At 53.4% G+C, this 15,718-nt stretch overlaps 1 protein-coding gene across 1 annotated transcript in view; it reads right to left on the reverse strand.

Moving 5' to 3' along the window:
• LOC146829654 (C-type Lectin CRL-like) overlaps positions 1 to 12,326 on the reverse strand; it is a 55,229-nt gene extending 42,903 nt beyond the window's left edge. The window contains exon 1 of the mRNA XM_085606710.1: positions 12,205 to 12,326. Within this exon, the coding sequence (XP_085462836.1) occupies positions 12,205 to 12,265 (61 nt within the window). The 5' untranslated portion in view covers positions 12,266 to 12,326. The remainder of the gene's footprint in view (positions 1 to 12,204) is intronic.
• Positions 12,327 to 15,718: the final 3,392 nt, after the last annotated feature.

Below are 15,718 nucleotides of genomic sequence, written 5' to 3' on the forward strand. Positions count from 1 at the left end.
CCAGCATAACGCTTCTCCTGCACCCCCTCTGTCTGCATAACGCTTCTCCTACACCCTCTCTGTGCCAGCCTAACACTTCCACTACACCCCTCTGTGCCAGCATAACGCGTCCACTATACCCCCTTTTGTGCCAGCATAACGCTTCCACCATACTCCCTCTATGCCAGCATAACTCTTCCACTACTCCCCCTCTGTGCCAGCATAACGCATCACAACACCCCCTCTGAGCCAGCATAACTCTTCCACTATACCCCCTCTGTGCCAGCATAACTCTTCCACTATACCCCCTCTGTGCCAGCATAACTCTTCCACTATACCCCCTCTGTGCCAGCATAATGCTTCCCCTACAACCCCTCTGTGCCAGCATAACGCTTCTACTACAACCCCTCTGTGTCAGCATAACGCATCACAACACCCCCTCTGAGCCAGTATAACTCTTCCACTATACCCCCTCTGTGCCAGCATAATGCTTCCCCTACAACCCCTCTGTGCCAGCATAAACCCTCCACTACACCCCCTATGTGCCAGCATAACGCTTCCACTGCTCCCCCTCTGTGCCAGCATAAACCCTCCACTACACCCCCTATGTGCCAGCATAACGCTTCCACTACACCCCTCTGCGCCAGCATAATGCTTCCACTACACCCCTCCTCTGTGCCAGCATAATGCTTGCACTACTCCCCCCCTGTGCCAGGATAATGCTTCCACTACACCACTCTTTGGCAGCATAGCGCTCCCATTACAACCTCTTTGTGCCAGCATAACTCTTCCACTACACCCCCTCTGTGCCAGGATAATCCTTTCACTACACCCCCCCCTCTGTGCCAACGTAACGCTTCCACTACACTCCCCACTGTGCCAGCATAACGCATCCACTACACCCCTCTGCGCCAGCATAACACTTTCACTACACCACTATGTGCCAGCATAACGCATCCATTAAATCCCTTCCGTGCCAGAATAACACTTCCACTACATCCCCACTGTGCCAGCATAAAGCTTCCACTACACCTCCCCAGTGCCAGCGTAACCCTTCCACTACACCGCCCTCTGTGCCAGCATAATGCTTCCACTACACCCCCTCTGGCCCAGCCTAACGCTTCTACTACACCACCTCTGTGTCTGCATATTGCTTCCACTACACCTCCTCTGTGCCAACCTAACGCTTCCACTACACCACTCTGTGCCAGCATAACGCTTCCACTACACCACTCTGTGATAGGTTAACGCTGTCAATACAACCCCTCTGTGCCAGCATAAAGCTTCCACTATGCCCCATCTGTGCCAGCATAACGCTTCCACTACACCACTCTGTGCCGGCATAACGCTTCCACTACACCACTCTGTGATAGCATAACGCTGTCAATACACCCCCTCTGTGCCAGCATAAAGCTTCCACTACACCCTCTCTGTGTCAGCATAACGCTTCCAATACACCCCCTCTGTGCCAGCCTAATGCTTCCACTATGCCCCATCTGTGCCAGCATAACGCTTCCACTACAACACCCTGTGCCAGCATAACGCTTCCACTACTCCCCCTCTGTGCCAGGATAACGCTACCACTACACCACTCTGTGCCAGCATAACGCTTTCACTACATCACTCTGTGCCAGCATAATGCTTCCACTACACTCCCCTCTGACTGACTGACTGAAGGTATTTATAGAGCGCACTTATGCCGAGGCGTCTTGGCGCTGGGTAGTATGAACCGGGAACCGCCCTATGATTAGATTTGCATTGAAGAGCCAGGTTTTTATGCTTTTCCTAAAAAGGGTGCGAGAGGACTGGAGTCGCATTTGAATGGGGAGGGAGTTCCATAATTTGGCTGCTAGAAATGAAAAGCGTTTTCCTCCCCATCTTACTCTTTTTATCCTTGGAAGAAGAACTAGTCCGGTGTCCATAGATCTGAGGCAACGCAGAGGGATGTAGCGGGGGAAGAAAGATTGTATGTCTAGCGCCCCTCCTCCATAGAGGGCTTTATGCACTAGGCGGAGGGCTTTGAACTCCACCCGACGTCTCACAGGAAGCCAGTGGAGTTGTTTTATGCTGGCAGAAGTGGAATGGTGCTTGGGTAAACCATGCAGTGCTCGCACTGCTGCATTTTGCAGTGACTGAAGCTTATTGAGCTGTTAAACTCCAGCGTCTAAATAGAGGGCATTACAGTAATCTATCCTCAATAGAATTAACGCTCCTACCACCGTTTTTCTCAAGGAGAACGGAATAAATGGAAAAATCTTACGTAATACCTTCAACGTGAAGAAGCAGGCTGAGGCCACTTGGTTTATTTTAGATCTTTGTCGATCAGAAAACCGATATTTCTAGCCTTAGACACCGGCACCGGGTACGTTCCGGCTTCAGTGGGCCACCATAGTTGGCTCCAGATTGAGGATTTCTGGCCAAATTCCAAGATCTCGTTTTTTTCGGTATTAAGTTTCAGGAAATTTGTGTTCATTCACGACATCAGCGAGGAGAGACAGTTGCAGAACCGTTCAGCTGACATGTCGCCATTTTGCGTGACAGACACCACTAGCTGCATGTCGTCGGCATAAGAAACGAGCACTAATCCATGACTTTTGATTAGTCTGGCAAGCGGAGCCACGTAAATGTTGAACATAGTTGGGGACAGGGCCGAGCCCTGAGGGACTCCACCCGGGAGAATGAACCGTTCCGACCTAAATCCCTCCCAGTGTATTATTTGGTCCCTGGAGGACAAAAACGATGTTAACAGGGCCAGGGCCTTGCCGCTGACCCCAATGGCCTGCAGCCTGCTCACTAATACCGCATGATTTACGGTATCAAAAGCTGGCGTGAGGTCCAAGAGTATCAAGGCCGCCCTACCACCCATCTTACGGATCTCCTCTGTAGCCATGATCAGAGCTGATTCTGTAGAATGCCGAGCTCTAAAACCATGCTGGGAGGAGTCAATAATGTTATTAGCATCTAGATAGGCCGTCAACTCCAGGTTTATGGCTTTCTCCAAGATTTTGGAGGGTAAAGGTAGACAGGAGATCGGGCGGTATTTTTTAGCCTCCAGGGGCTCAAACAAGGTTTTTTTTAGGATAGGTCGGATCAGGCCATTTACCAGCCCAAAGGGAAAATCCCTGATCTGATGACTAGATTTAATAGAGGGGACAGCGATGTGCAGACCTCATCCAATGCTAGATGTAAAATGTGTGGGGGACAAGGGTCAAGTGGGGACCCAGACTTGGTTTGCAACAGTAAGTCAGCCACTTGCTCTTCGCTTAGGGTGGAAAATTGAGTTAGGCTACACTGGGGTCTGCTCCTCCTGTACCTCTAGATGGTTTCTTCTATTAGCTTCTGATGAATTCAAAACTTCCTCATAAACCAATTGGACCTTATTCTGCAAGAAGACCGCAAGTCTGTCAACAAAGGTTTGATCTGGGACAAAGATGGTGTCTCGAGGGCAGCGCGACAGGGCTGTTACTGTATTAAACAGTTAATTTGAGGAATTCCTGGATTTTGGAGGTAAAGTAGGCCGTCTTGGCCAATACTATTGCCCCCTTATATTCTTTTAATGCTGAGCAGTAATCGATCTTATGCACCAAACTATAAGTAGATCTCCAAATGGGTTCCTTATGTCTGCATTTGATTTTGATTTGTTTAAGGTCCACTGAGTGCCAAGGAGATGATACAAGTCTTCTCCCAGCCTTCTTGGTCACTTCCGGTGCCAACAGATTTAACTCCAGTTATTGAAGTCAGTTGCTGCATCATTAGGATCTGAGCTAAAGGTAGGTTTCTCCTTCAAGGTAGTGGTCAGCTCTTGTTGAGATATTTTCTTCCAAGAACGTAGTTTGACCAGAGGGAGTCTATTCCTACGACACGTTAGTGTTAGAGATATTAATGGTAAAATAGACAGCATAATGATCTGACCAGAGAAGGGGACGTGAACTAGCCACTTCAATAAGGCCATTATTTGTAAAGATGCCGTCTAATGTGTGGCCTGCCAGATGAGTAGGCCCAAAGCTGACTAGATTGTCAGTCAGGCTTATTGTGTCTGAATTATTAACGGCATCTAAATGAAAATTTAAATCACCTAGCACCGTAAAAGAGTCAGTATTAAAACAAGACTCCATACGGGTCTGGAGAGAGGTGATAAAGGAGGATCTCGGGCCTGGTGGTCTGTAAATCGGAATCCCCTGGAAAAACTCGTGATTGTTAAGTTTGACTGGTATGGTGCGGCATTAGACTCCCTCTGTGCTGACATGGCTCTCCCTCTGGACTCCCTCTGTGCTGGTATGATGCTGCATTAGACCCCCCCTCTGTTCCGGCATGGCTCTCCCTCCAGACTCTCTCTGCACTGGTATGGTTCTGCATTAGCCCCCCTCTCTGTGCCGGCATGGCTCTCCCTCCGGACTCCCTCTGTGCTGGCATGGTGCTGCACTAGATCCCCCCCTCTGTGCCGGCATGGCTCTCCCTCCGAGCTCCCCTTCTACTGGTATGGTGCTGCATTTCACTCACTCAGTGCCGGCATGGCTCTCCCTCCAGACTCCCTCTGTGCTGGTATGGTGCTGCACTAGACTCCCTTTGTGCCGGCATGACTCTCCCTCTGGACTCTCTCTGTGCTTGTATGGTGCGGCTTTAGACTCCCTTTGTGCCGGCATGGCTCTCCCTCCGGACTCCCTCTGTGCTGGTATGGTGCTGCACTACACTCCCTCTGTGCCGGCATGGCTCTCCCTCCGAGCTCCCCTTCTGCTGGTATGGTGCTGCACTAGACTCCCTCTGTGCCGGCATGGCTCTCCCTCCAGACTCCCTCTGTGCTTGTATGGTGCTGCATTAGTCCCCCTGTATGTCGGCATGGCTTTCCCTCTGGTACTACCTCTGCGCTGGCATGGTGCTGCATTAGACTCCCTCTGTGCCTGCTTGGCTCTCTCTCTATGGACTCTCTCTGCGCTTGTATGGTGCTGCATTAGACTCCCTCTGTGCCGACATGGCTCTCCCTCTGGACTCCCTCTGTGCTGGTATGGTGTTGCACTAGACTCCCTTTGTGCCGGCATGGCTCTCCCTCTGGACTCTCTCTGTGCTTGTATGGTGCGGCTTTAGACTCCCTTTGTGCCGGCATGGCTCTCCCTCTGGACTCTCTCTGTGCTGGTATGGTGCGGCCTTAGACTCCCTTTGTGCCAACATGGCTCTCCCTCCAGACTCCCTTTGTGCGGTATGGTGCTGCATTAGACTTCCTCTGTGCCGGCATGGTTCTCCCTCCAGACTCTCTCTGCACTGGTATGGTGCGACATTAGACCCCCCCTCTGTGCCGGTATGGCTCTCCCTCCGGACTCCCTCTGCGCTGGTATGGTGCTGCATTAGACTCCCTCTGTGCCGGCATTGCTCTCCCTCTGGACTCCCTCTGTGCTGGTATGGTGCTGCACTAGACACCCCCTCTGTGACGGCATGGCTGTCCCTCTGAGCTCCCCTTCTGCTGGTATGGTGCTGCATTAGACTCACTCTGTGCCGGCATGGCTCTCCCTGCGGACTCCCTCTGTGCTGGTATGGTGCTGCACTAGACTCCCTCTGTGCCGGCATAGCTCTTCCTCCGGACTCCCTCTGTGCTTGTATGGTGCTGCATTAGTCCCCCTGTATGCCGGCATGGCTCTCCCTCTGGTACTACCTCTGCGCTGGCATGGTCCTGCATTAGACTCCCTCTGTGCCGGCATGGCTCTCCCTCCGAGCTCCCCTTCTGCTGGTATGGTGCTGCACTAGACTCCCTCTGTGCCGGCATGGCTCTTCCTCCGGACTCCCTCTGTGCTTGTATGGTGCTGCATTAGTCCCCCTGTATGCCGGCATGGCTCTCCCTCTGGTACTACCTCTGCGCTGGCATGGTCCTGCATTAGACTCCCTCTGTGCCGGCATGGCTCTCCCTCCGAGCTCCCCTTCTGCTGGTATGGTGCTGCACTAGACTCCCTCTGTGCCGGCATGGCTCTCCCTCCAGACTCCCTCTGTGCTTGTATGGTGCTGCATTAGTCCCCCTGTATGCCGACATGGGTCTCCCTCTGGTACTACCTCTGCGCTGGCATGGTGCTGTATTGGACTCCCTCTGTGCTGGCATGGTTCTCCCTCCGGACTCCCTCTGTGCTAGTATAGTGCGGCATTAGACTCCATCTGTGCCAGCATGACTCTCCCTCCAGACTCCCTCTTGCGCTGGTATGGTGCGGCATTCGACTCACTCTGTTCGGGCATGGCTCTCCCTCCGGTCTCCCTCTGTGCTGGTATGGTGCTGCATTAGACCCTCCCTCTGTGCCGGTATGGCTCTCCCTCCAGACTCCCTCTTGCGCTGGTATGGTGCGGCATTCGACTCACTCTGTTCGGGCATGGCTCTCCCTCCAGACTCTCTCTGCACTGGTATGGTGCTGCATTAGACCCCCCCTCTGTGCCAGTATGGCTCTCCCTCCGGACTCCCTCTGCGCTGGCATGGTGCTGCATTAGACTCCATCTGTGCCTGCTTGGCTCTCTCTCCATGGACTCTCTCTGCGCTTGTATGGTGCTGCATTAGACTCCCTCTGTGCCGACATGGCTCTCCCTCTGGATTCCCTCTGTGCCGGCATGGTTCTCCCTCTGGACTCCCTCTGTGCTGGTATGGTGCTGCATTAGACCCCCCCTCTGTTCCGGTATGGCTCTCCCTCCGGACTCCCTCTGTGCTGATATGGTGCTGCACTAGACCCCCCCCCTCCGTGCCTGTATGGCTCTCCCTCTGGACTCCCTCTGTGCTGGTATGGTGCTGAACTAGACCCGCCCCCCCGTGCCTGTACGGCTCTCCCTCAGGACTCCCTCTGTGCTGGTATGGTGCTGCATTAGACTTCCTCTGTACCGGCATGGCTCTCCCTCCGAGCTCCCCTTGTGCTGGGATGGTGCTGCATTAGACTCCCTCTGTGCAGGCATGGCTCTCCCTCCGAGCTCCCCTTGTGCTGGTATGGTGCTGCATTAGACTCCCTCTGTGCCGGCATGGCTCTCCCTCCGGACTCCCTCTGTGCTGGTATGGTGCGGCATTAGACCCTCTCTCTGTTCTGGCATGGCACTCCCTCCGGACTCCCTCTGTGCTGGTATGGTGCTGCACTAGATCCCCCCTTCAGTGCCGGATTGGCTATCTCTCTCTGGACTCTCTCTGCACTTGTTTGGTGATACATTAGACCTCCCCTGTGCAGGCATGGCTTTCCTTCTGGACTCCCTCTGTGCTGGTATGGTGCTGCATTAGACCCCCTCTGTACCGGCATGGCTCTCTCTCTCTGGATTATCTCTGTGCTGGTATGGTGCTACATTAGACCCCCTCTGTACCGGCATGGCTCTCTCTCTCTGGATTCCCTCTGTGCTGATATGGTGCTACATTAGACCCCCCCGTGCAGGCATGGCTCTTCCCCCAGACTCTCTCTGCACTGGTATGGTGCTGCATTAGACCCCCCCCCCCTCTGTGCCGGCATGGCTCTCCCTCCAGACTCCCTCTGCTCTGGTATGGTGCTGCATTAGACTCCATCTGTGCAGGCATGGCTCTCTCTCTGGTCTCTCTCTGCGCTTGTATGGTGCGGCATTAGACTCCCTCTGTGCTGGCATGGCTCTCCCTCCGGACTCCCTCTGTGCTGGTAGAGTGCTGCACTAATCCCCCCCTAACCCCCCACGGCTTGGCTCTCTCTCTCTGGACTCTCTCTGCACTTGTATGGTGATACATTATACCCACCCCCCCCTGCAGGCATGGCTGTCCCTCTGGACTCCCTCTGTGCTGGTATGGTGCTGCATTAGACCCCCTCTGTACCGCATGGCTCTCTCTCTCTGGATTCCCTCTGTGCTGGCATGGTGCTGCATTAGACTCCCTCTGTGTTGGCATGGCTCTCCCTCCGGACTCCCTCTGTGCTGGCATGGTGCTGCATTAGACTCCCTCTGTGCCGGCATGGCTCTCCCTCCGTACTCCCTCTGTGCTGGTATGGTGCTGTATTAGACCCCATCCGTCTCTCTCTCTGGATTCCCTCTGTGCTGGTGTGGTGCTGCATTAGAAGCCCTCCCCCCCCCCCCGCAGGCATGGCTCTCTCTCTCTGGACTCCCTCTGCCCTGGCATGGTGCTGCATTAGACCCCCTCTGTACCGCATGGCTCTCTCTCTCTGGATTCCCTCTGTGCAGGCATGGTGCTGCATTAGTCTCCCTCTGTGCCGGCATGGCTCTCCCTCCGGACTCCCTCTGTGCTGGTATGGTGCTGCATTTGACCCCCTCTGTACCGGCATGGCTCTCTCTCTCTCTGGATTCCCTCTGTGCTGGTATGGTGCTACATTAGACCCCCCTTCACCCCGCCCGTGCAGGCATGGCTCTCCTTCTGTTCTGGTATGGTGCTGCATTAGACCCCCTCTGTACCGGCATGGCTCTCTCTGTCTGGATTCCCTCTGTGCTGGTATGGTGCTGCATTAGACCCCCACCCCCCTCTGCCGGTATGGCTCTCTCTCTCTCTGGACTCCCTCTGCGCTGGCATGGTGCTGCATTAGAACCCCCGCCCCCCCTGCAGGCATGGCTCTCCCTCTGGACTCCCTCTGTTCTGGTATGGTGCTGCATTAGACCCCTTCTGTCTGTACCGGCATGGCTCTCTCTCTCTGGATTTCCTCTGTGCTGGTATGGTGCTGCATTAGAACCCCCCCCCTCCTCTGCCGGTATGGCTCTCTCTCTCTCTGGACTCCATCTGCGCTGGCATGGTGCTGCATTAGACCCCCCCCCCTCCTGCAGGCATGGCTCTCCCTCTGGACTCCCTCTGTTCTGGTATGGTGCTGCATTAGACCCCCTCTGTACCAGCATGGCTCTCTCTCTCTGGATTCCCTCTGTGCTGGCATGGTGCTGCATTAGACTCCCTCTGTGCCGGCATGGCTCTCCCTCCGCACTCCCTCTGTGCTGGTATGGTGCTGTATTAGACCCCATCCGTCTCTCTCTCTGGATTCTCTCTGTGCTGGTATGGTGCTGCATTAGAACCCCTCCCCCCCCCTCTATGCCGGCTTGGCTCTCTCTCTCTGGACTCCCTCTGCCCTGGCATGGTGCTGCATTAGACCCCCCCCCCCTGCAGGCATGGCTCTCCCTCTGGACTCCCTCTGTGCTGGTATGGTGCTGCATTAGACCCCCTCTGTACCGCATGGCTCTCTCTCTCTGGATTCCCTCTGTTCTGGTATGGTGCTGCATTAGACCCCCTCTGTACCGGCATGGCTCTCTCTGTCTGGATTCCCTCTGTGCTGGTATGGTGCTGCATTAGACCCCCACCCCCCTCTGCCGGTATGGCTCTCTCTCTCTCTGGACTCCCTCTGCGCTGGCATGGTGCTGCATTAGAACCCCCGCCCCCCCTGCAGGCATGGCTCTCCCTCTGGACTCCCTCTGTTCTGGTATGGTGCTGCATTAGACCCCTTCTGTCTGTACCGGCATGGCTCTCTCTCTCTGGATTTCCTCTGTGCTGGTATGGTGCTGCATTAGAACCCCCCCACCCCCCTCCTCTGCCGGTATGGCTCTCTCTCTCTCTGGACTCCATCTGCGCTGGCATGGTGCTGCATTAGACCCCCCCCCTCCTGCAGGCATGGCTCTCCCTCTGGACTCCCTCTGTTCTGGTGTGGTGCTGCATTAGACCCCCTCTGTACCAGCATGGCTCTCTCTCTCTGGATTCCCTCTGTGCTGGCATGGTGCTGCATTAGACTCCCTCTGTGCCGGCATGGCTCTCCCTCCGCACTCCCTCTGTGCTGGTATGGTGCTGTATTAGACCCCATCCGTCTCTCTCTCTGGATTCTCTCTGTGCTGGTATGGTGCTGCATTAGAACCCCTCCCCCCCCCCTCTATGCCGGCTTGGCTCTCTCTCTCTGGACTCCCTCTGCCCTGGCATGGTGCTGCATTAGACCCCCCCCTGCAGGCATGGCTCTCCCTCTGGACTCCCTCTGTGCTGGTATGGTGCTGCATTAGACCCCCTCTGTACCGCATGGCTCTCTCTCTCTGGATTCCCTCTGTGCTGGCATGTTGCTGCATTAGACTCCCTCTGTGCCGGCATGGCTCTCCCTCCGGACTCCCTCTGTGCTGGTATGGTGCTGCATTAGACCCCCTCTGTACCGGCATGGCTCTCTCTCTCTGTGGATTCCCTCTGTGCTGGTATGGTGCTACATTAGACCCCCCTTCCCCCGCCCGTGCAGGCATGGCTCTCCCTCTGTTCTGGTATGGTGCTGCATTAGACCCCCTCTGTACCGGCATTGCTCTCTCTCTCTGGATTCCCTATGTGCTGGGATGGTGCTGCATTAGACCCCCCCCCCCTCTGCCGGTATGTCTCTCTGTCTCTCTGGACTCCCTCTGCGCTGGCATGGTGCTGCATTAGACCCTCCCCCCCCCTGCAGGCATGGCTCTCCCTCTGGACTCCCTCTATTCTGGTATGGTGCTGCATTAGACCCCTTCTGTACCGGCATGGCTCTCTCTCTCTGGATTTCCTCTGTGCTGGTATGGTGCTGCATTAGACTCCCTCTGTGCCGGCATGGCTCTCCCTCCGGACTCCCTCTGTGCTGGTATGGTGCTGCATTAGACCCCCTCTTTACCGGCATGGCTCTCTCTCTCTGTGGATTCCCTCTGTGCTGGTATGGTGCTACATTAGACCCCCCCTTCCCCCCGCCCGTGCAGGCATGGCTCTCCCTCTGTTCTGGTATGGTGCTGCATTAGACCCCCTCTGTACCGGCATTGCTCTCTCTCTCTGGATTCCCTCTGTGCTGGTATGGTGCTGCATTAGACCCCCCCGCCCCCCCTCTGCCGGTATGGCTCTCTCTCTCTCTGGACTCCCTCTGCACTGTCATGGTGCTGCATTAGACCCCCCCCCCCCTGCAGGCATGGCATGGCTCTCCCTCTGAACTCCCTCTGTTCTGGTATGGTGCTGCATTAGACCCCTTCTGTACCGGCATGGCTCTCTCTCTCTGGATTTCCTCTGTGCTGGTATGGTGCTGCATTCGACCCCCTCTGTACCGGCATGGCTCTCTCTCTCTGTGGTTTCCCTCTGTGCTGGTATGGTGCTACATTAGACCCCCCTTCCCCCCCCCCCTTCTGCCGGTATGGCTCTCTCTCTCTCTCTCTGGACTCCCTATGCGCTGGCATGGTGCTGAATTAGACACCCCCACCCCCTGCAGGCATGGCTCTCCCTCTGGACTCCCTCTGTTCTGGTATGGTGCTGCATTAGACCCCCTCTGTACCAGCATGGCTCTCTCTCTCTGGATTCCCTCTGTGCTGGTATGGTGCTGCATTAGACCCCCCCCCCCCCCTGCCGGGATGGCTCTCTCTCTCTCTGGACTCCCTCTGCGCTGGCATGGTGCTGCATTAGACCCCCCCCCCCCCTGCAGGCAGGCATGGCTCTCCCTCTGGACTCCCTCTGTTCTGGTATGGTGCTGCATTAGACCCTTTCTGTACCGGCATGGCTCTCTCTCTCTGGATTTCCTCTGTGCTGGTATGGTGCTGCATTCGACCCCCTCTGTACCGGCATGGCTCTCTCTCTCTGTGGTTTCCCTCTGTGCTGGTATGGTGCTACATTAGACCCCCCTTCCCCCCTCCCCTCTGCCGGTATGGCTCTCTCTCTCTCTGGACTCCCTATGCGCTGGCATGGTGCTGCATTAGACCCTCCCCCCCCCCCCCTGCAGGCATGGCTCTCCCTCTGGACTCCCTCTGTTCTGGTATGGGGCTGCATTAGACCCCCTCTGTACCAGCATGGCTCTCTCTCTCTGGATTCCCTCTGTGCTGGTATGGTGCTGCATTAGACCCCCTCTGTTCTGGCATGGCTCGCTCTCTCTGTGGATTCCCTCTGTGCTGGTATGGTGCTACATTAGACCCCCCTTCCCCCCACCCATGCAGGCATGGCTCTCCCTCTGTTCTGGTATGGTGCTGCATTAGACCCCCTCTGTACCAGCATGGCTCTCTCTCTCTGGATTCCCTCTGTGCTGGTATGGTGCTGCATTAGACCCCCCCCCCGTGCCGGTATGGCTATCCCACTACGCTCCAGTTTTGGCTCTTCTAGTAATTTCTCTGCTAACAGGTTTCTCCTACTGTACTCTCTCTCTGTGCTGTCCTGGCCCTCCCATTAGATGCCCTCTGTGCAGCCTGGTTCTCCCTTAACATATAGTCTCTTAGTCCCTGCAGGAAAGCTCATGGGTTCTGCAGGGGGCATGGAGAGGACCTTATCCATCCTTAGGAGCAATCACATGTCGGACCAGACAGACATTGTGCACTTACCCAGAGTGCCACAGGCCACGCGCCCTAGCAGCATGAAGACTATGAGCAGGGATGTCATCATGGCAGAGTGTGCAGGAGCCCGAGAGATGAGTCTCCAACACCCTCAACCTTCTGTTTAAGCCCTTCCTGCTTTAGGAGAAGTTCTTATATGGAATGAATTAGTAGGAGGTCTGAGATGTGTCAACCACAATGCGCCCTACACCATCTTCATGATCAGTATCTCCTTCCTGGCAGGCTCCACTGAAGGCGCTGTCACACCCAAGATGTGTGAACAGGAGGCATCTCTCAAACCCTCAGCGAGGGTGGGGCTGAAACAGTGCAGAGTGGGCAAAGTACTGCAGGGTGGACTGTGTGCTTCATGCTGTCTCTGGAGAGCCCTGGGTGAAGTTCTTCAGACTTTTGCAGGCTTTGAATATGGCCAATGGACAGTTCTGAAACTGAAGAACTAGCCATTCGTTGTGTACTTCCCACATGGACGCACAAATGTGCTTTCATTTAGAATATGTATTTTGCACCAATATTTATGCACGCACAAATCTGCTTTTATTTAGAATAGGCATTTTGCACCATTATGCATGCATGCATGCACACATTTGCTTTCATTTAGAATAGACGTTTACACCAATATTCATGCACACACAAATTTGCTTTCGTTTAGAATAGACATGTTGCACCAATATTCATGCACTGACAAATCGGCTTTTATTTAGAATAGGCATTTTGCACCAATATGCATGCATGCACGCACAAATTTGCTTTCATTTAGAATAGACATTTTACACCAATATTCATGCACGGACAAATTTGCTTTCATTTAGAATAGGCCTTTTGCACCAATATGTTAGTCATTGGGCTGGTGAGCTCTTACCATTGTTGCGCATAGAAGATAATCAGATATATTGATGTGATGCTAAAAATCCCAAGATGTCCCAATAAGTGATGACGATGACATCATACAACTGAGCACCCACGAGCAGTGGCACAGTTTGCACATGCTGCAGTTCTTTGCCAGCCTTGAGGTCTCTCCGGATCTGCTAACCTAAGGATATCTAGCACAACAATATGGGAAAAGGTGACGTACCGGTGGCGCAATGGGCTTGTAAATAAGCTCCAAAGTGTTTCTTATGTGAAGCTGTATATTGCACGAGGCCTGAAAACTAAAGCCATCTGGCAAATAAGTTATGCCCTTTGTTAGCAGCATACTTCTGTTACTGGGATATCAAAGACAATTGTTCCTCAATGCATAACTAAGAAAAATAACAAAGTGATGGGCAGACTGCTTGAGTTAATCTCAGCCACTGCTATTAACTAAGGGCCTCAACTTACTCCCTTTATTTGCCCTCACTGCCGCTTCAGACAGGAAGCAGCCACATGCTAAATAACCTTAGTGTTTCTCCAATAGGAGCAGTGCAACCTGACCCAAGGGTTTCTGCAAAGCCCCTAAGGCAGTGCTTAATTTGTGCTAGTGCTTGCCAGAGGGGGGCACCAGCACTCACTTTTTGTGGACCACGATATTTTGGCAGCAGATTTTGATCCAGAAAAAGGTAGAAGGAGAATGAATAAGGAAGATAAAGACTGGAAACAGTAAAATGGGACAGATCGGAAATGAAAGAGAGCCCACAAGAGTGAAATAAAGATGTAGGAAGAATAGGGTGGTGGAAGAAAGAGGTAAGATGTAAATCAAGAATAGGCCATCGTAGTATTCAGCAGCAACAGCGTTGGGCTCCTAAGAAAACCTTTTGGCTCCTGCACATATTATTTTACAAATTAAGCACTATAGAAGTAGGAGCCAAAGAGGAAACTGATGCCATTTTAGGTGTCTGCGAAAAGGCCCTACTGTGATGTATGTGCTCCTTTCACCTGTGCCCACCGCAACCACGCAGCTGGGACACCGAAGAGCATTGGGCAGGATCATGATCAACTCAAGCGGTCCCAAGGGCTGAACCCCAGAAGAAGCTTTTGCAACATCCCTTTATCCGGTCAGAGATGTTTGAGTGGCCCACACTCTAGGCTGGTATTTATGGGAAGCTGGGCGAGGTATCGTCATAGGTTCAGTGGTCCCAGGTCAGTCCTATTAACACGGTTCAAAAGGCAGACTATACAAGGGTATCCTCCCACACATCACGGTAGACTCTGCATGCCGACTGTGAGAAGTGTACAGCACTGTCGCAGAACCTCTAATAAATAGTATGACAATACTTACTAGGGGGAGACAACTTTAAAGGGATGTGGGAGACCACCACTAAAGAGCAGAGCAGATGGTGGGGTCAATTAGAAGAGATGAAGAGACGCTTTCACAGTACTCACATCCAGCTGACCTCGCCTCTTCAACGAGCGCTCCAGCCATTGCATCGCATAAGACTTGAAGAGTTCCTCAAAGTCAGATCTTCAGGTCTCCAGGTGGTCTTTCTGAGGTGAGACCTTCTCTCCCCCTATTTGTCACATCCTGGTGAACAGAACACTGATGGACTAATGTTCATGTCTTCAGACATTCCTAACAGGGCTGTTGTGCATAGGTAATGGAAGCAGTAGACTCAGATAAGAACTATGACTACCCATTGTCACTAACTATGAAGGTGAAGCTGAGTGAACAGCTGGAAGATGACTGAGGCAATGCATGGCCGAAAAGGTTTCAAGAAGCAGCCCAGGGCGTCTCAAACGTCAGACACCTCAACCAATCAATCAAATCGGATTTGTGGAGCACAGGTAATCCCCCGCGAGGGCATCCAGGTGCTACTGAATCATCAGGCGCTGTGGGCAGGTTAGCATTTGTCTCTTTGGGAAAGAGGGCTTTGAGTGCAGCTTTGAAGGTGTAGAAAGATGACATCTCAGAAGTAGGTGGGATGGCAGGAGCTGATATCAGCAGGTGGCTCTGTGTTGGGATTGGAATTAGGTAAATACAGGGGCATATCATCAAGACAATTATCGCTGCTTTAGCGGCTGTTTTCAGCCCGAAAGCAGCGATAATTGCATTGCACTATTAGCAAGGTCACGCTATCACGTGAATCTATGCCTCAGCGCCCTTTGCCTTAACGCCCAGCTTTGCATCTCTAATGAGATGCAAAGTGGGCGTTCCTCCCCGAAATAACGTGAGAAATGTCGCTAACCGACATTTCTCCAATTATCTAGCCTCACGCTAACCTGCAGAGCGATAAGAAAAGTAGTGCAACTGCGCTTATCGCTACTTTTCTTACGCCTGTTTTTCATCTGAATTAGCCATTATATCCAATGGAAGGTGGCTATGATGGCTAAGTCTGCCCTGCCCTATCATCAAGCTATCGCCAAACGTTGTGTGATTATCGCTAGATTTCCAGCGATAATCGCACATTTGTCAGCTTGCGCATGGAATTCTTTCGCTTTGGAGATAAGCGTTGCTGATAGCACGCTATCTCGGCGATAGAAGTCAGCGTTAGCCGGCGATAATTATCCTTGCGCTAAGCGCGCTTAGCGATAATTATCGCCGGCCCTTGCTGATATGCCCCAAAGTTGGTAATGATCTGCTTGTGGGAACTGA

This window comes from Triturus cristatus, chromosome 5_2, assembly GCF_964204655.1.
Source record: "Triturus cristatus chromosome 5_2, aTriCri1.1, whole genome shotgun sequence".
Classification (NCBI taxonomy): domain Eukaryota; kingdom Metazoa; phylum Chordata; class Amphibia; order Caudata; family Salamandridae; genus Triturus; species Triturus cristatus.